General features: G+C 42.0%; 1 protein-coding gene across 1 annotated transcript in view; it reads left to right on the forward strand.

Moving 5' to 3' along the window:
- The first annotated feature begins 5,256 nt into the window (after window positions 1–5,256).
- Window positions 5,257–21,413, forward strand: part of LOC124024573 (protein naked cuticle homolog 2-like) — an 85,822-nt gene continuing 69,665 nt past the window's right edge. The window contains 3 exon segments of the mRNA XM_046338475.1: window positions 5,257–6,103; window positions 6,229–6,255; window positions 6,371–6,462. Coding sequence (XP_046194431.1) covers window positions 6,079–6,103; window positions 6,229–6,255; window positions 6,371–6,462 — 144 coding nt within the window. The 5' untranslated portion in view covers window positions 5,257–6,078.

The following is a 21,413-nucleotide window of genomic DNA, read 5'->3' on the forward strand; positions in this document are numbered from 1 at the left end:
TGCACGATTAGGGTTGCAAAATTCCAGTAATGTTCCCACCCGAAGTTTTCTAGAAATCTTGGTTGGAGGATTCAGGGTTTCCTGCTTAGCAAACTGAAAAAACAGGGAATTATGGGAAAATAATCATAATTTTGCAACTCTATGTAGGAGGCTGAAGGACTAAGTCCATATGGGAGATCTGTGTCTGGATGTTGGCTGGTACTGATAGATGCAGAATGGGAGATGTGAGTCTGGATGTTGGCTGGTACTGATAGATGCAGAATGGGAGATGTGAGTCTGGATGTTGGCTGGTACTGAGAGTTGCAGAATGAGATGTGAGTCTGGATGTTGGCTGGTACTGAGAGATGCAGAATGGGAGATGTGAGTCTTTGGATGTTGGCTGGTACTGAGAGATGCAGAATGTGGGAGATGTGAGTCTGGATGTTGGCTGGTACTGATAGATGCAGAATGGGAGATGTGAGTCTGATGTTGGCTGGTACTGATAGATGCAGAATGGGAGATGTGAGTCTGGATGTTGGCTGGTACTGATAGATGCAGAATGGGAGATGAGTCTGGATGTTGGCTGGTACTGATAGATGCAGATTGGGAGATGTGAGTCTGGATGTTGGCTGGTACTGATAGATGCAGAATGGGAGATGTGAGTCTGATGTTGGCTGGTACTGATAGATGCAGAATGGGAGATGTGAGTCTGGATGTTGGCTGGTACTGATAGATGCAGATTGGGAGATGTGAGTCTGATGTTGGCTGGTACTGATAGATGCAGAATGGAGATGAGTCTGGATGTTGGCTGGTACTGATAGATGCAGATTGGGAGATGTGAGTCTGATGTTGGCTGGTACTGATAGATGCAGATTGGAGATGGAGTCTGGATGTTGGCTGGTACTGATAGATGCAGATTGGGAGATGTGGAGTCTGGATGTTGGCTGGTACTGATAGATGCAGATTGGGAGATGTGAGTCTGGATGTTAGCTGGTACTGATAGATGCAGAATGGGAGATGTGAGTCTGGATGTTGGCTGGTACTGATAGATGCAGATTGGGAGATGTGAGTCTGGATGTTGGCTGGTACTGATAGATGCAGAATGGGAGATGTGAGTCTGGATGTTGGCTGGTACTGATAGATGCAGAATGGGAGATGTGAGTCTGGATGTTGGCTGGTACTGATAGATGCAGAATGGGAGATGTGAGTCTGGATGTTGGCTGGTACTGATAGATGCAGAATGGGAGATGTGAGTCTGGATGTTGGCTGGTACTGATAGATGCAGATTGGGAGATGTGAGTCTGGATGTTGGCTGGTACTGATAGATGCAGATTGGGAGATGTGAGTCTGGATGTTGGCTGGTACTGATAGATGCAGAATGGGAGATGTGAGTCTGGATGTTGGCTGGTACTGATAGATGCAGATTGGGAGATGTGAGTCTGGATGTTGGCTGGTACTGATAGATGCAGATTGGGAGATGTGAGTCTGGATGTTGGCTGGTACTGATAGATGCAGAATGGGAGATGTGAGTCTGGATGTTGGCTGGTACTGATAGATGCAGAATGGGAGATGTGAGTCTGGATGTTGGCTGGTACTGATAGATGCAGAATGGGAGATGTGAGTCTGGATGTTGGCTGGTACTGAGAGATGCAGATTGGGAGATGTGAGTCTGGATGTTGGCTGGTACTGATAGATGCAGATTGGGAGATGTGAGTCTGGATGTTGGCTGGTACTGATAGATGCAGAATGGGAGATGTGAGTCTGGATGTTGGCTGGTACTGATAGATGCAGAATGGGAGATGTGAGTCTGGATGTTGGCTGGTACTGATAGATGCAGATTGGGAGAAGTGAGTCTGGATGTTGGCTGGTACTGATAGATGCAGAATGGGAGATGTGCGTCGTAGCGGCTATGTAAACACAGACAGACATCAATGGTTGTTAGAAGACAAAACAATGTCTTCATGATCAAGCATGCTTCAGAACTGTCAACATGTCCAACTATTAACATGTCATCAGACTGATTCATTGCAGCTAGAACGAAGGCTGTTTTCCATTGTCTTGTGTTCTGATGCCAGCTTTAGATATTCTTCAGTCTTGGTTTTGTTTTCCTGTACGGTAATTCAGTTTAATTTGTTTGGATTGGAAGTTGAATGTCACTAGGAATTTATGTTATGCAAGACAGAGCTTGGTTGTTGTTGAGTCTTTCTCTCTGTCTGTCTGTCTGTCTGTCTGTCTGTCTGTCTGTCTCTCTCTCTCTCTCTCTCTCTCTCTCTCTCTCTCTCTCTCTCTCTCTCTCTCACCCTCTCTATCTTTCTCTCTCTCTCTCACCCTCTCTCTCCCTCTCTCTCTCTCTCTCTCTCTGCCTTTCTCTCACCTCTCTCTCTCTCTCTCTCTCTCTCTCTCTCTCTCTCTCTCTCTCTCTCTCTCTCTCTCTCTCTCTCACCCTCTCTATCTTTCTCTCTCTCTCTCTCACCCTCTCTCTCCCTCTCTCTCTCTATCTCTCTCACCCTGCCTTTCTCTCACCCTCTCTCTATCTATCTATCTATCTATCTATCTATCTATCTCTCTCTCTCTCTCTCTCTCTCTCTCTCTCTCTCTCTCTCTCTCTCTCTCTCCCTCACCACCCCTCTCTCTCACCTTCCCTATCTCTCACCCTCTCTCTCTCTCACCATCCCTCTCTCTCACCCTCTCTTTCTCTTCTCTCTCTCTTTCTCTCACCATCCTTCTCTCTCTCTTACCATCCCTCTCTCTCTCTAACCATCCCTCTCTCTCACTCCCCCTTCTCTCTCTCTCTCTCTCTCTCTCTCTCTCTCTCTCTCTCTCTCTCTCTCTCTCTCTCCCTCACCATCCCTCTCTCTCACCTTCCCTATCTCTCACCCTCTCTCTCTCTCTCTCACCATCCCTCTCTCTCACCCTATCTTTCTCTTCTCTCTCTCTTTCTTTCTCTCACCATCCCTCTCTCTCTCACCATCCCTCTCTCTCTCTAACCATCCCTCTCTCTCACTCCCCCTTCTCTCTCTCTCTCTCTCTCTCTCTCTCTCTCTCTCTCTCTCTCTCTCTCTCTCTCTCTCTCTCTCTCTCTCCCTCCTCACCATCCCTCTCTCTCACCTTCCCTATCTCTCACCCTCTCCTCTCTCTCTCTCTCTCTCTCTCTCTCTCTCTCTCTCTCTCTCTCTCTCTCTCTCTCTCTCTCTCTCTCTCTCACCTCCCCCCCTCTCTCTCTTTCTATCTCTCTCTCTCTTTCTCTCTCTCTCTCTTTCTTTCTCTCACTCTATTCAATTTAAGGGTTTTATTGTCATGGGACACATATGTTTATGTTACCAAAGCAAGTGAAGAAGATAATAATGATGAAACATTATAAACACAAAAGTGTGTGTGTGTGCGTGCGTGCGTGCGTGTGTGTGTGTGTATTTGACATCCTTTGATTGATAGAAGAAGGATGTGTACTGCATGCTAAACATCTTAACTGTCTTAACATCGGACACGTAGGATGGTCGTGGATGTTTGTAAGACTCCATCATGTGATTGAAGGACATCATGTTGAAGTTGACACCTGGAGCAGAAGGAAACATCTAATGTTGGTCATGTGACTAGAGACTTGTTTAACCCCACCAGAATAAACTAACAGCTACGCTTCAAAAGGGATGTGACTGATGGATATTTGAGGCCTATTTTCAGAATGTTACCTTGCTTCTGTTTAGAGAACAACGGGTCTTCTTATAGAAGGTTGGTTGTTGTTTGTATTTTGGAGGAAACAAAGACCTTTGTGCATATCCCAGATGGCACCATAGTTCCTATGTAGATCCTGGTCAAAAGTAGTGGTCAGATTCAACTCTGGACCTCGAAGCCAGTTCCCCCGCCTTTTATCATTGCTCCCCTCTAATCGGGAACTGATTTAGACTGGGACACCAGTTGGGTGAATCCCCTCTAATCGGGAACTGATTTAGACTGGGACACCAGTTGGGTGATTCCCCTCTAATCGGGAACTGATTTAGACTGGGACACCAGTTGGGTGATTCCCCTCTAATCGGGAACTGGTTTAGACCTGGGACACCAGTTGGGTGATTCCCCTCTAATCAGGAACTGATTTAGACTGGGACACCAGTTGGGTGAATCCTCTAATCGGGAACTGATTTAGACTGGGACACCAGTTGGGTGATTCCCCTCTAATCGGGAACTGATTTAGACTGGGACACCAGTTGGGTGATTCCCTCTAATCGGGAACTGGTTTAGACCTGGGACACCAGTTGGGTGATTCCCCTCTAATCGGGAACTGATTTAGACCTGGGACACCAGTTGGGTGATTCCCCTCTAATCAGGAACTGATTTAGACTGGGACACCAGTTTGGTGATTCCCCTCTAATCAGGAACTGGTTTAGACCTGGGACACCAGTTGGGTGATTCCCCTCTAATCAGGAACTGATTTAGACTGGGACACCAGTTGGGTGATTCCCCTCTAATCAGGAACTGATTTAGACTGGGACACCAGTTGGGTGATTCCCCTCTAATCAGGAACTGATTTAGACTGGGACACCAGTTGGGTGATTCCCCTCTAATCAGGAACTGATTTAGACTGGGACACCAGTTGGGTGCAATTAATGATCTGGTAGAACAGATAACCAGCAGGCTCCGAACCTCATAGGGTCAGAGTTGACTACCCTGCTGCAGGGAATAAGTAGCCTGGAAACCTGATGGTGAATGTTATTGAATTCTACATCAGGCATGAATGAGCAGTTGGATCAGGAAAGTGTCATCTCACAACCTCTACAAGACAAATTATATTTTCACTTTCTCTACCGGTTGTCCATGTGGTTGGTCCTTATTTGCAGGTCGCAATGTGAGACAATATATCCACAGGAAAGTATCTTTCAATCTACTTTTCAAAGTGCTGGTAGTGCGTTCAGATTTCCATCACCTGAAGCAAGCGCACAAGATGAAACTACATTGCCGCAAACCATGTATAGACTACTGTGGAGCTGGTGCACATGTTTACATGGTTCTGCGCATGCTTCAGCTCATAGAAATCTGAACGCATCACTGGTGTTTTGGAAAGTTGTTGAATTATAGTTTTCTGTGCATATATGGTATCACATTCCTACTGGCGAAGGACCAACTGCACGGAGTACAACCGGTAAAGTACGTTAAAATATCATTTAATTCAGCATTCTGGCTTGTAGAGGTTGTGAGAAGACACTTTCCTGATCCAAACGCTCATTGATGCCTGATGTAGAATTCAATGAAATCCAACATCGGCGGTTTCCAGGAAAAATAATTCTAGGGTGTTATTTGGGACGTAGACTTTGATAATCAGTGCATGATTTGGACTGAAATATAGGTACCGGTACTCAGCTCCGATGTGCCCAAGTCAAGCACGGTTGATAATGCAGATGTTGAGGATAGAGTCTGACACAAAGGCTGACATTACATTCTGACAGACATCATACTCTCTTTTTATATTATACTCCCAAATGAATAAGGGAAAGTTAGTTATCACTATCTTTTTTTAATACTTAGCAGGCAGATTAGATATTAGTGCACTCTTAGATATTACTGCACTGTTAGAGCTAGAAACACAAGCATTTCGCTACACCCGCAATAACATCTGCCAAACAGGTGTACATTTTATTTTTTTGTTTTTTTGTTTTTTGTTGTTATACTGGAACAAAATCACCAGCAAAAGTACCTGTTTGAAATCAGTCCAACAGGGGACGGTATTTAGCAGACACTTTGAGGGTGTACCTACAGTCATGCCTACTACTTAGATTGAGTTGAGCGCCTCCTGCTCTGCGCTACACTACCGCCAGACGGACACACATTCTTCCATTCAGTCAGTCAGTTGGCTTGTCTGACGCTGAAGTGCAAGTCGACTATAGTCTCCCCTCTCTCGGGATTTGTTTTGAGAGAAAGAGCGTTGTTTCTGTACAGCAAAAGAAAACATGTGTGTATATTGATTATTTTGAATGCGCTTGGAGAAAGTTCAATTATACTATTTTCTTGCAAAAACGCGGACACAATGTGACAATGTTGACCAGCAGACTGGGTTATCCATGACGGATTGGTAAAGAGCTGTTCATTAATCAAGGAAAACGGGACGTAGGAATGGGGAAACCTCAGTCCAAACATGGTAAGATATATCTCTTATAAACATCTTTATATGAGTATTCCATACTGATTGATCATTGATTAATATTTTGTTCACATTGTAACGAATTTCTCATTTGAATGTCCATATTGTGCTGTGATCTAAAGCGGGCAAACGTAGAGAGAACCCCGAAGGTGAGGATAACCCTCTATCATCCTTTAGAAATAAAGCATTAAACCTTGTTTTAAACCTTACATTATCTTAAGTTAATAGCATTGATATTCATTATAATTCCCCTCCGATCTGTAGGAGACAGTTTTGTTGTGAACGCTTTCCTCCGAAGAGCGATGGGGGAATGTGAGATGTACAGCTCCTCAGATCACAAACTGAACAACATGCAGGTAAGAAACGAAACACTTGTACTTTTAAATGTCTTCCTATGTGCCTTCTTGGATAAAATGATACAAAAGTAATAATAATTATAAGAATGTGGCTAATGATTATAATGATTTGGATACTGAAAATAATGTTAATAATAATAATAATAATTTGATAATAGTCTATTATAAATAAAATACATGACTCTTTAACACAGGTTGAGAAGTTTGCATATTAGATGGTCCATAGATGGTCTACAGTTGGGATCAGTTGTGATTAGAAGTTCCTCGAATGCTGCCCCAAGAGGACAAATCAATTAACTCCTTCATGATTCAGACACCATTTTGGGGACTGGCGCTCCATAAAATGCAATTTATTGAAATGAAAGATTTAATGATCAAAATTAAGATTTGTATCCAAAATCTCGAGGTTGTTTTCTAGCATTTATTTTGTATGTTTGCAAGTCATGTGTTTCCCCTCCAAGAAACGTGTAGAGATTTGGTAAAGCCTGGCCTAAGAGTTGGTGACTGAAGGGGAAGGTTTGCCCATACTTCATTTAGAAAAGGACACAGACTGGGGTGTGGTGTCAGTCTGTCTGGCAGGTCCAGGTTGGCAGAAGGACAGTGTTGTGTCATACCTGTCCCTCTGCCTGTAGATGAAGTACTCTCTCTACCACACACCAGCAGAACTAAACTCACTGTGATCTGCAGTCATTAAGTAAACATTCAAAGGCCTTTGCAAAGACATGTTGATGTCATGAAGTTGCAGATTTTAGTTGTTGTTGTTTCTGTCATATCTGGTGCTGAGACAACAGTGTTGTGGTTATTCCCCTGGCTGGGACAACAGTGTTGTGGTTATTCCCCTGGCTGGGACAACAGTGTTGTGGTTATTCCCCTGGCTGGGACAACAGTGTTGTGGTTATTCCCCTGGCTGGGCCAACAGTGTTGTGGTTATTCCCCTGGCTGGGACAACAGTGTTGTGGTTATTCCCCTGGCTGGGACAACAGTGTTGTGGTTATTCCCCTGGCTGAGACAACAGTGCTGTGGTTATTCCCCTGGCTGGGACAACAGTGCTGTGGTTATTCCCCTGGCTGGGACAACAGTGTTGTGGTTATTCCCCTGGCTGGGACAACAGTGTTGTGGTTATTCCCCTGACTGGGACAACAGTGTTGTGGTTATTCCCCTGCCTGGGACAACAGTGCTGTGGTTATTCCCCTGGCTGAGACAACAGTGTTGTGGTTATTCCCCTGGCTGGGACAACAGTGCTGTGGTTATTCCCCTGGCTGGGACAACAGTGCTGTGGTTATTCCCCTGGCTGGGACAACAGTGTTGTGGTTATTCCCCTGGCTGGGACAACAGTGCTGTGGTTATTCCCCTGCCTGGGACAACAGTGCTGTGGTTATTCCCCTGGCTGAGACAACAGTGTTGTGGTTATTCCCCTGGCTGGGACAACAGTGCTGTGGTTATTCCCCTGGCTGGGACAACAGTGCTGTGGTTATTCCCCTGGCTGGGACAACAGTGTTGTGGTTATTCCCCTGGCTGGGACAACAGTGCTGTGGTTATTCCCCTGGCTGGGACAACAGTGATGTGGTTATCCCCCTGGTTGGGACAACAGTGCTGTGGTTATTCCCCTGGCTGGGCTGCATGCTGGGGAGGTAATAGACTGGCTGGGCTGCATGCTGGGGAGGTAACATACTGGCTGGGCTGCATATTAGGCAGGTTATAGCAGCCCAGCCAGTCTGTTACCTCCCCAGCATGCAGCCCAGCCAGCCTGACTGGGCTGTATATATTGAAGAGGTTATAACAGCCTGGCTGGGCTGTATATATTGAAGAGGTTATAACAGCCTCGCTGGGCTGTATATATTGAAGAGGTTATAACAGCCTGACTGGGCTGTATATATTGAAGAGGTTATAACAGCCTGGCTGGGCTGTATATATTGAAGAGGTTATAACAGCCTGGCTGGGCTGTATATATTGAAGAGGTTATAACAGCCTTGCTGGGCTGCATATTGAAGAGGTTATAACAGCCTCGCTGGGCTGCATGCTGGGGAGGCTATAACAGCCTGGCTGGGCTGCATATTGAAGAGGTTATAACAGCCTGGCTGGGCTGTATATATTGAAGAGGTTATAACAGCCTGGCTGGGCTGCATATTGAAGAGATTATAACAGCCTCGCTGGGCTGCATATTGAAGAGGTTATAACAGCCTCGCTGGGCTGCATGCTGGGGAGGCTATAACAGCCTGGCTGGGCTGCATATTGAAGAGGTTATAACAGCCTGGCTGGGCTGTATATATTGAAGAGGTTATAACAGCCTGGCTGGGCTGTATATATTGAAGAGGTTATAACAGCCTGGCTGGGCTGTATATATTGAAGAGGTTATAACAGCCTCGCTGGGCTGCATTGCTGGGGAGGCTATAACAGCCTGGCTGGGCTGCATATTGAAGAGGTTATAACAGCCTGGCTGGGCTGTATATATTGAAGAGGTTATAACAGCCTGGCTGGGCTGCATATTGAAGAGATTATAACAGCCTCGCTGGGCTGCATATTGAAGAGGTTATAACAGCCTCGCTGGGCTGCATGCTGGGGAGGCTATAACAGCCTGGCTGGGCTGCATATTGAAGAGGTTATAACAGCCTGGCTGGGCTGTATATATTGAAGAGGTTATAACAGCCTGGCTGGGCTGTATATATTGAAGAGGTTATAACAGCCTGGCTGGGCTGTATATATTGAAGAGGTTATAACAGCCTCGCTGGGCTGCATGCTGGGGAGGCTATAACAGCCTGGCTGGGCTGCATATTGAAGAGGTTATAACAGCCTGGCTGGGCTGTATATATTGAAGAGGTTATAACAGCCTGGCTGGGCTGTATATATTGAAGAGGTTATAACAGCCTGGCTGGGCTGTATATATTGAAGAGGTTATAACAGCCTGGCTGGGCTGTATATATTTAAGAGGTTATAACAGCCTGGCTGGGCTGCATATTGAAGAGATTATAACAGCCTCGCTGGGCTGCATATTGAAGAGGTTATAACAGCCTTGCTGGGCTGCATGCTGGGGAGGCTATAACAGCCTTAAATGGGAAATCTGCAGTTGTTACTTCCATTTTTGAACAGATAAATGAATGATATGCACCCATTGATTATTGAAGAATATAACTTATAAATGCCTCATGAGCTTAGTTCAACTGTCGTACCCCATCAGAATATGATGGATGGTCAGTCCTTGCATCCATAGCTCTGTCTATGAATTTGAGAGTGGTTAAATTTCTCCAACTCCATCCTTCAGCTTTTTAGCAAAAGCGTGGCGGGGAGTACTCTTTGTTCTAGTTTCAACTGCTGATTGCAGCTTTAAGCCCTCCGGGGAGCTTTGGCTGTGTGTCTTATTCTCAATGCCTTCTATTATAGTCAGCGTAGCTCCCAGTGGACAGCCTCCTCTCTCTCTCTCTCTCTCTCTCTCTCTCTCTCTCTCTCTCTCTCTCTCTCTCTCTCTCTCTCTCTCTCTCTCTCTCTCTCTCTCTCTCTCTCTCTCTCTCTCTCTCTCTCTCTCTCTCTCTCTCTCTCTCTCTCTCTCTCTCTCTCTCTCTCTCTCTCTCTCCATGGCATAATATTACATCACTTCAATTAGCATGTCATGTTGAGGGGTGCGACGGGGCAAAGAGCCTTCATACCAGGGCCCCGGTCAAAAGTAGTGCACTATATAGGGAATGGGGCCCCGGTCAAAAGTAGTGCACTATATAGGGAATGGGGCCCAGGTCAAAAGTAGTGCACTATATAGGGAATGGGGACCCGGTCAAAAGTAGTGCACTATATAGGGAATGGGGACCCGGTCAAAAGTAGTGCACTATATAGGGAATGGGGACCCGGTCAAAAGTAGTGCACTATATAGGGAATGTGGCCCCGGTCAAAAGTAGTGCACTATATAGGGAATGGGGACCCGGTCAAAAGTAGTGCACTATATAGGGAATGGGGACCCGGTCAAAAGTAGTGCACTATATAGGGAATGTGGCTCTGGTCTAAAGTAGTGCACTATATAGGGAATGTGGCTCTGGTCTAAAGTAGTGCACTCTATAGGGAATAGGGCTCTGGTTTAAAGTAGTGCACTATATAGGGAATGGGGCTCTGGTCTAAAGTAGTGCACTATATACAGAATAGGGTCCCGGTCAAAAGTAGTGCACTATATAGGGAATGGGGCTCTTGTCTAAAGTAGTGCACTATATAGGGAATAGGGTGCGGAACCATTGAGAACGGAACCATTGGAACGGAACCATTGAGACAGGAGTTATGAGCAGTTGGTTCAGTCAGAGGTAGTGACGTGGGTTCTGGTAAGGTGGGTGGCTGTACGGCCGTCATGTCTGTAATACTGCAGGAGTTATGGATCAGAGGGTTATTACCGCCCACTCAGGGCAAATTAAAAGACAACTTTCCTCCACTTCACAGGAATTCCTGCTCACACTCTCCCCTAAGGGTGAAAACCACCACAGACAGACAGACGCAGACAAACACACACGCACGCGCACGCACGCACGCACGCACGTACACACACACGCACGCACGCAAACACACACACACACACACACACACACACACACACACACACACACACACACACACACACACACACACACACACACACACACACACACACACACACACACACACACACACACACACACACACACACACACACACACACACACACACACTACTGATTCAAAGGGTTTAGATTAAATGTGGAAGACACATTTCGGTTGAATGAATTCAGCTGTGCAACTGAGTAGATATCCACTTTACCCTCCCTTTCCTCATATCCCAAACACACATAACATGCACACACATGCATACTGACACCACACACACACATTCACACACAGTACTGATACTCCCTGTATTTAGCCATGTTATTTTCTACTCCCTGTATATAGCCATGTTATTTTTAACTTCCTGTATATAGATAGCCATGTTATTTTCTACTTCCTGTATATAGATAGCCATGTTATTTTCTACTCCCTGTATATAGATAGCCATGTTATTTTCTACTTCCTGTATATAGATAGCCATGTTATTTTATACTCCTGTATATAGATAGCCATGTTATTTTCTACTTCCTGTATATAGATAGCCATGTTATTTTCTACTCCTGTATATAGATAGCCATGTTATTTTCTACTTCCTGTATATAGATAGCCATGTTATTTTCTACTTCCTGTATATAGATAGCCATGTTATTTTCTACTTCCTGTATATAGATAGCCATGTTATTTTCTACTCCTGTATATAGATAGCCATGTTATTTTCTACTCCCTGTATATAGATAGCCATGTTATTTTCTACTTCCTGTATATAGATAGCCATGTTATTTTCTACTTCCTGTATATAGATAGCCATGTTATTTTCTACTTCCTGTATTTTCTATAGATAGCCATGTTATTTTCTACTTCCTGTATATAGATAGCCATGTTATTTTCTACTTCCTGTATATAGATAGCCATGTTATTTTCTACTCCTGTATATAGATAGCCATGTTATTTTCTACTTCCTGTATATAGATAGCCATGTTATTTTCTACTTCCTGTATATAGATAGCCATGTTATTTTCTACTCCCTGTATATAGATAGCCATGTTATTTTCTACTTCCTGTATATAGATAGCCATGTTATTTTCTACTTCCTGTATATAGATAGCCATGTTATTTTCTACTTCCTGTATATAGATAGCCATGTTATTTTCTACTCCTGTATATAGATAGCCATGTTATTTTCTACTTCCTGTATATAGATAGCCATGTTATTTTCTACTCCCTGTATATAGATAGCCATGTTATTTTCTACTTCCTGTATATAGATAGCCATGTTATTTTCTACTTCCTGTATATAGATAGCCATGTTATTTTCTACTCCCTGTATATAGATAGCCATGTTATTTTCTACTTCCTGTATATAGATAGCCATGTTATTTTCTACTTCCTGTATATAGATAGCCATGCTATTTTCTACTTCCTGTATATAGATAGCCATGTTATTTTCTACTCCCTGTATATAGATAGCCATGTTATTTTCTACTTCCTCTATATAGATAGCCATGTTATTTTCTACTTCCTGTATATAGATAGCCATGTTATTTTCTACTTCCTGTATATAGATAGCCATGTTATTTTCTACTCCTGTATATAGATAGCCATGTTATTTTCTACTCCCTGTATATAGATAGCCATGTTATTTTCTACTTCCTGTATATAGATAGCCATGTTATTTTCTACTTCCTGTATATAGATAGCCATGTTATTTTCTACTTCCTGTATATAGATAGCCATGTTATTTTCTACTTCCTGTATATAGATAGCCATGTTATTTTCTACTTCCTGTATATAGATAGCCATGTTATTTTCTACTCCCTGTATATAGATAGCCATGTTATTTTCTACTTCCTGTATATAGATAGCCATGTTATTTTCTACTTCCTGTATATAGATAGCCATGTTATTTTCTACTTCCTGTATATAGATAGCCATGTTATTTTCTACTTCCTGTATATAGATAGCCATGTTATTTTCTACTTCCTGTATATAGATAGCCATGTTATTTTCTACTTCCTGTATATAGATAGCCATGTTATTTTCTACTTCCTGTATATAGATAGCCATGTTATTTGTACTTGTTATTTTTATTTGTTATTCACTGTCACAATATTTTATTTGATCTTTAACTCTGCATTGTTGGAAAAGTGTACAAATCTGTCGTTCTGCCCCTGAACGAGACAGGTAACACACTGTTCCTAGGCCGTCATTAAAAATAAGAATTTGTTCCTAACTGACATGCCTAGTTAAATAAAGGTCAAATAAAAAAATATAAAATAAAGTAAGTATTTCACTGTTAGTCTACCCCTGTTGTCTACCAATGATATGATATGAGTGGGACCAGCCCACCTCCTAAAGCCTAAGAACATCCCAGTATAAGCTGTTTGGTGGTGTGTGTGTGTGTTGGGGTGTCAGTGTTAGTGTGTTGGGGTGTCAGTGTGAGTGTGTTGGTAAAGTCCAGTGTGTGTGTGTGTGGGTGTGTGTGTGTGTGGGTGTGTTGGGGTGTCAGTGTAAGTATGTGTGAGTGTGTTGGTAAAGTCTAGTGTGTGTGTGTGTGTGTGTGTGTTGGGGTGTGAGTGTGTGTGTGTGTGTGTGTGTTGGGGTGTCAGTATCAGTATGTGTGTGTGTGTGTTGGTAAAGTCCAGTGTGTGTGTGTGTGTGTTGGGGTGTCAGTATGTGTGTGTGTGTTGGTAAAGTCCAGTGTGTGTGTTGGGGTGTCAGTGTAAGTATGTGTGTGTCTGCGGTAGCAGAGAGAACAGTCTGTGGCTTGGGGGTAGAAGCTGTTCAGGATCCTGTTGGTTCCAGTCTTGGTGTGTTGGTACCGCTTGCCGTGTGGTAGCAGAGAGAACAGTCTGTGGCTTGGGTGGCTGGAGTCTTTGACAATTTTCTGGGGCCTACCCCATGTAGCACCTTGCGGTCGAATGCCAAGCAGTTGCCATACCAAGTGGTGATGCAGCCAGTCAAGATGCTCTCGATGGTGCAACTGTAGAACTATTTGAGGATCTGAGGGCCAATGCCAAATCTTTTCAGCCTCCTGAGGGGGAAGAGGCGTTGTCGTGCCCTCTTCACGACTGTGTGAGTGTGTTTGGACCATGATATGTCCTTAGTGATGTGGACACCGAGGACCTTGAAGCTCTCGACTCGCTCCACTACAGCCCTGTTGATGTTAATGGGGGCGTGCTCGTAACTCCGTTTCCTGTAGTCCACAATGAGCTCCTTTGACTTTCTGACATTGAGAGAGAGGTTGTTGTCCTGGTAACACACTACTGTAAGGTTTCTGACCTTTTAATCTCATCTAGCCAAGACTTGTTTTTCCTGTTGACTTTGAATTTGCTCTGTGTAGGGAGTGGATGAATTGTGTGGATACAGAGGGATCAAATGCAATTAGGTTACTACGTAGGTGTTGCGTAGTACGGCAGAGCTTGGTTAGTCTGGACGTAGATCCATAGATCTCACACCTGCATATCAATGCTGCACTAAATTGTTTAATTTCTCAACGTTGCTCTTTTTAAAGGGGATAGAGCGCCATCTTCCAATGTCTTTTTGGTTTATATAACTGTCTTGAGTTACTTTATTCATAAATCTAATTGAATTTGATCAGGGCCTCAAATTAAAATGGTTTTCATAGGTCGGTGCTGTGCCTGTCACCTCATATACTGCACCACTGTTCCATGGAACAAGGAAGTAACTAACGAACTAACGAACTAACTAACTAACTAACTAACTAACTAACGAACTAACGAACTAACGAACTAACGAACTAACTAACTAACTAACTAACTAACTAACTAACTAACTAACTAACTAACTAACTAACTAACTAACTAACTAACTAACTAACTAACTAACTAACTAACTAACTAACTAACTAACTAACTAACTAACTAACTTCCTGTTTACATTAATGACAGCATTAGACAGGAGTAGTACTCTGCATCCCCTTTGAAATGTATATTTGCTGAAATAAGACTATGATCTCACCTGGGGTTCCCCTTTATATGGTGTTATTGTACTTCAAATACCCAACCTTTCACTAGACTCTGTAGTATTAATACCCAACCTTTCACTAGACTGTAGTATTAATACCCAACCTTTCACTGGACTCTGTAGTATTAATACCCAACCTTTCACTAGACTCTGTAGTATTAATACCCAACCTTTCACTGGACTGTAGTATTAATACCCAACCTTTCATTAGACTGTAGTATTAATACCCAACCTTTCACTAGACTCTGTAGTATTAATACCCAACCTTTCATTAGACTGTAGTATTAATACCCAACCTTTCACTAGACTCTGTAGTATTAATACCCAACCTTTCACTAGACTGTAGTATTAATACCCAACCTTTCACTAGACTGTAGTATTAATACCCAACCTTTCACTAGACTGTAGTATTAATACCCAACCTTTCACTAGACTGTAGTATTAATACCCAACCTTTCATTAGACTGTAGTATTAATACCCAACCTTTCACTAGACTGTAGTATTAATACCCAACCTTTCACTAGACTCTGTAGTATTAATACCCAACCTTTCACTGGACTGTAGTATTAATACCCAACCTTTCACTGGACTCTGTAGGATTAATACCCAACCTTTCACTGGACTCTGTAGTATTAATACCCAACCTTTCACTAGACTGTAGTATTAATACCCAACCTTTCACTAGACTCTGTAGTATTAATACCCAACCTTTCACTAGACTCTGTAGTATTAATACCCAACCTTTCACTAGACTGTAGTATTAATACCCAACCTTTCACTAGACTCTGTAGTATTAATACCCAACCTTTCACTAGACTCTGTAGTATTAATACCCAACCTTTCACTAGACTCTGTAGGATTAATACCCAACCTTTCACTGGACTGTAGTATTAATACCCAACCTTTCACTGGACTCTGTAGGATTAATACCCAACCTTTCACTGGACTGTAGTATTAATACCCAACCTTTCATTAGACTGTAGTATTAATACCCAACCTTTCACTAGACTCTGTAGTATTAATACCCAACCTTTCACTGGACTGTAGTATTAATACCCAACCTTTCACTAGACTGTAGTATTAATACCCAACCTTTCACTAGACTCTGTAGTATTAATACCCAACCTTTCACTAGACTCTGTAGTATTAATACCCAACCTTTCACTAGACTCTGTAGTATTAATACCCAACCTTTCACTAGACTCTGTATTAGTTTCACTAGACTTAATACCCAACCTTTCACTAGACTGTAGTATTAATACCCAACCTTTCACTAGACTGTAACCCAACCTTTCACTAGACTGTAGTATTAATACCCAACCTTTCACTAGACTGTAGTATTAATACCCAACCTTTCACTGGACTGTAGTATTAATACCCAACCTTTCACTAGACTCTGTAGTATTAATACCCAACCTTTCACTAGACTCTGTAGTATTAATACCCAACCTTTCACTAGACTCTGTAGTATTAATACCCAACCTTTCACTAGACTGTAGTATTAATACCCAACCTTTCACTAGACTGTAGTATTAATACCCAACCTTTCACTAGACTGTAGTATTAATACCACAACCTTTCAACCTTTCACTAGACTGTAGTATTAATACCCAACCTTTCACTAGACTGTACTTTCACTAGACTCTGTAGTATTAATACCCAACCTTTCACTGGACTCTGTAGGATTAATACCCAACCTTTCACTAGACTCTGTAGTATTAATACCCAACCTTTCACTAGACTGTAGTATTAATACCCAACCTTTCACTAGACTGTAGTATTAATACCCAACCTTTCACTAGACTGTAGTATTAATACCCAACCTTTCATTAGACTGTAGTATTAATACCCAACCTTTCACTAGACTCTGTAGTATTAATACCCAACCTTTCACTGACTCTGTAGGATTAATACCCAACCTTTCTCTAGACTCTGTAGTATTAATACCCAACCTTTCACTAGACTGTAGTATTAATACCCAACCTTTCACTAGACTGTAGTATTAATACCCAACCTTTCACTAGACTGTAGTATTAATACCCAACCTTTCACTAGACTGTAGTATTAATACCCAACCTTTCACTAGACTGTAGTATTAATACCCAACCTTTCACTAGACTGTAGGATTAATACCCAACCTTTCATTAGACTGTAGTATTAATACCCAACCTTTCACTAGACTGTAGTATTAATACCCAACCTTTCACTAGACTGTAGTATTAATACCCAACCTTTCACTAGACTGTAGTATTAATACCCAACCTTTCACTAGACTGTAGTATTAATACCCAACCTTTCACTAGACTGTAGTATTAATACCCAACCTTTCACTAGACTGTAGGATTAATACCCAACCTTTCACTAGACTGTAGTATTAATACCCAACCTTTCATTAGACTGTAGTATTAATACCCAACCTTTCACTAGACTCTGTAGTATTAATACCCAACCTTTCATTAGACTGTAGTATTAATACCCAACCTTTCATTAGACTGTAGTATTAATACCCAACCTTTCATTAGACTGTAGTATTAATACCCAACCTTTCACTAGACTCTGTAGTATTAATACCCAACCTTTCACTGGACTGTAGTATTAATACCCAACCTTTCACTAGACTGTAGTATTAATACCCAACCTTTCACTAGACTCTGTAGTATTAATACCCAACCTTTCACTAGACTCTGTAGTATTAATACCCAACCTTTCACTAGACTCTGTAGTATTAATACCCAACCTTTCACTAGACTCTGTAGTATTAATACCCAACCTTTCACTGGACTGTAGTATTAATACCCAACCTTTCACTAGACTGTAGTATTAATACCCAACCTTTCACTGGACTGTAGTATTAATACCCAACCTTTCACTAGACTCTGTAGTATTAATACCCAACCTTTCACTAGACTCTGTAGTATTAATACCCAACCTTTCATTAGACTGTAGTATTAATACCCAACCTTTCACTAGACTGTAGTATTAATACCCAACCTTTCACTAGACTGTAGTATTAATACCCAACCTTTCATTAGACTGTAGTATTAATACCCAACCTTTCACTAGACTCTGTAGTATTAATACCCAACCTTTCACTGGACTCTGTAGGATTAATACCCAACCTTTCTCTAGACTCTGTAGTATTAATACCCAACCTTTCACTAGACTGTAGTATTAATACCCAACCTTTCACTAGACTGTAGTATTAATACCCAACCTTTCACTAGACTGTAGTATTAATACCCAACCTTTCATTAGACTGTAGTATTAATACCCAACCTTTCACTAGACTCTGTAGTATTAATACCCAACCTTTCACTGGACTCTGTAGGATTAATACCCAACCTTTCTCTAGACTCTGTAGTATTAATACCCAACCTTTCACTAGACTGTAGTATTAATACCCAACCTTTCACTAGACTGTAGTATTAATACCCAACCTTTCACTAGACTGTAGTATTAATACCCAACCTTTCACTAGACTGTAGTATTAATACCCAACCTTTCACTAGACTGTAGGATTAATACCCAACCTTTCACTAGACTGTAGTATTAATACCCAACCTTTCACTAGACTGTAGTATTAATACCCAACCTTTCACTAGACTGTAGGATTAATACCCAACCTTTCACTAGACTGTAGGATTAATACCCAACCTTTCACTAGACTGTAGTATTAATACCCAACCTTTCACTAGACTCTGTAGTATTAATACCCAACCTTTCATTAGACTGTAGTATTAATACCCAACCTTTCACTAGACTGTAGGATTAATACCCAACCTTTCACTAGACTGTAGTATTAATACCCAACCTTTCATTAGACTGTAGTATTAATACCCAACCTTTCACTAGACTCTGTAGTATTAATACCCAACCTTTCATTAGACTGTAGTATTAATACCCAACCTTTCATTAGACTGTAGTATTAATACCCAACCTTTCATTAGACTGTAGTATTAATACCCAACCTTTCACTAGACTCTGTAGTATTAATACCCAACCTTTCACTGGACTGTAGTATTAATACCCAACCTTTCACTAGACTGTAGTATTAATACCCAACCTTTCACTAGACTCTGTAGTATTAATACCCAACCTTTCACTAGACTCTGTAGTATTAATACCCAACCTTTCACTAGACTCTGTAGTATTAATACCCAACCTTTCACTAGACTCTGTAGTATTAATACCCAACCTTTCACTGGACTGTAGTATTAATACCCAACCTTTCACTAGACTGTAGTATTAATACCCAACCTTTCATTGGACTGTAGTATTAATACCCAACCTTTCACTAGACTGTAGTATTAATACCCAACCTTTCACTAGACTGTAGTATTAATACCCAACCTTTCACTAGACTCTGTAGTATTAATACCCAACCTTTCATTAGACTGTAGTATTAATACCCAACCTTTCACTAGACTGTAGTATTAATACCCAACCTTTCACTAGACTGTAGTATTAATACCCAACCTTTCATTAGACTGTAGTATTAATACCCAACCTTTCACTAGACTCTGTAGTATTAATACCCAACCTTTCACTGGACTCTGTAGGATTAATACCCAACCTTTCTCTAGACTCTGTAGTATTAATACCCAACCTTTCACTAGACTGTAGTATTAATACCCAACCTTTCACTAGACTGTAGTATTAATACCCAACCTTTCATTAGACTGTAGTATTAATACCCAACCTTTCACTAGACTCTGTAGTATTAATACCCAACCTTTCACTGGACTCTGTAGGATTAATACCCAACCTTTCTCTAGACTCTGTAGTATTAATACCCAACCTTTCACTAGACTGTAGTATTAATACCCAACCTTTCACTAGACTGTAGTATTAATACCCAACCTTTCACTAGACTGTAGTATTAATACCCAACCTTTCACTAGACTGTAGGATTAATACCCAACCTTTCACTAGACTGTAGTATTAATACCCAACCTTTCACTAGACTGTAGTATTAATACCCAACCTTTCACTAGACTGTAGTATTAATACCCAACCTTTCACTAGACTGTAGGATTAATACCCAACCTTTCACTAGACTGTAGGATTAATACCCAACCTTTCACTAGACTGTAGTATTAATACCCAACCTTTCACTAGACTGTAGTATTAATACCCAACCTTTCATTAGACTGTAGTATTAATACCCAACCTTTCACTAGACTCTGTAGGATTAATACCCAACCTTTCATTGGACTCTGTAGTATTAATACCCAACCTTTCATTAGACTGTAGTATTAATACCCAACCTTTCACTAGACTCTGTAGGATGTGTTGGTAGAGTACAGGGAAAATAATCACATTGGAAGGTTGGAGCCCACACACTGTTTACATTAGTTACGCAATGACTCTTCTCACATTTTTGGGTGATGCTGTGTGGTTTTGTTTTTATTTGTAAGTAGTGACAAAACAACAAAATAGAATCAGAGGTCTTGAAGGTTGGGCAACATTCCTTCCTGCTCCCCCTTCCCCTCAGACCACCTCTCCCTCCATCCCCCAGGAGAGAGGGAGTCGAGGAATTGAGAAAGAGAGAGAATAGAGGGATATGAGAAAGAGAGGGAGTAGAGGGATTGAGAAAGAGAGGGAGTAGAGGCATTGAGAAAGATAGTTAGTAGAGGGATTGAGAAAGATAGGTAGTAGAGGGATTGAGAAAGATAGGTAGTAGAGGGATTGAGAAAGAGAGGGAGTAGAGGGATTGAGAAAGAGAGGGAGTAGAGGGATTGAGAAAGAGAGGGAGTAGAGAGATTGAGAAAGAGAGGGAGTAGAGGCATTGAGAAAGAGAGGTAGTAGAGGGATTGAGAAAGAGAGGGAGTAGAGGGATTGAGAAAGAGAGGTAGTAGAGGGATTGAGAAAGAGAGGGAGTAGAGGGATTGAGAAAGAGAGGGAGTAGATGCATTGAGAAAGAGAGGGAGTAGAGGGACTGAGAAAGAGAGGGAGTAGAGGGATTGAGAAAGAGAGGGAGTAGAGGGATTGAGAAAGAGAGGGAGTAGAGGCATTGAGAAAGAGAGGGAGTAGAGGCATTGAGGGAGTAGAGGCATTGAGAAAGAGAGGGAGTAGAGGGATTGAGAAAGAGAGGGAGTAGAGGCATTGAGAAAGAGAGGGAGTAGAGGGATTGAGAAAGAGAGGGAGTAGAGGCATTGAGGGAGTAGAGGCATTGACAAAGAGAGGGAGTAGAGGGGTTGAGAAAGAGAGGGTAGAGGGGTGAGGGCTCCCTGGCTCCAGTGATATCAGAACCATTTTATAAGTCTTTGAAGTTGAGGCCAGACAGCTAAGGAATCCCCCCCTCCCGCCCTAACCTCCTAGCCTCTCCGACAATGGGGAGGGGAGACTTGTGATGTATCCATAAATAGTAAACAAGCTATTCTTTCAGGGTTTACGACGGCAACACAAACACACGG

Source organism: Oncorhynchus gorbuscha, unplaced genomic scaffold (genome assembly GCF_021184085.1).
Source record: "Oncorhynchus gorbuscha isolate QuinsamMale2020 ecotype Even-year unplaced genomic scaffold, OgorEven_v1.0 Un_scaffold_1928, whole genome shotgun sequence".
Taxonomy (NCBI): domain Eukaryota; kingdom Metazoa; phylum Chordata; class Actinopteri; order Salmoniformes; family Salmonidae; genus Oncorhynchus; species Oncorhynchus gorbuscha.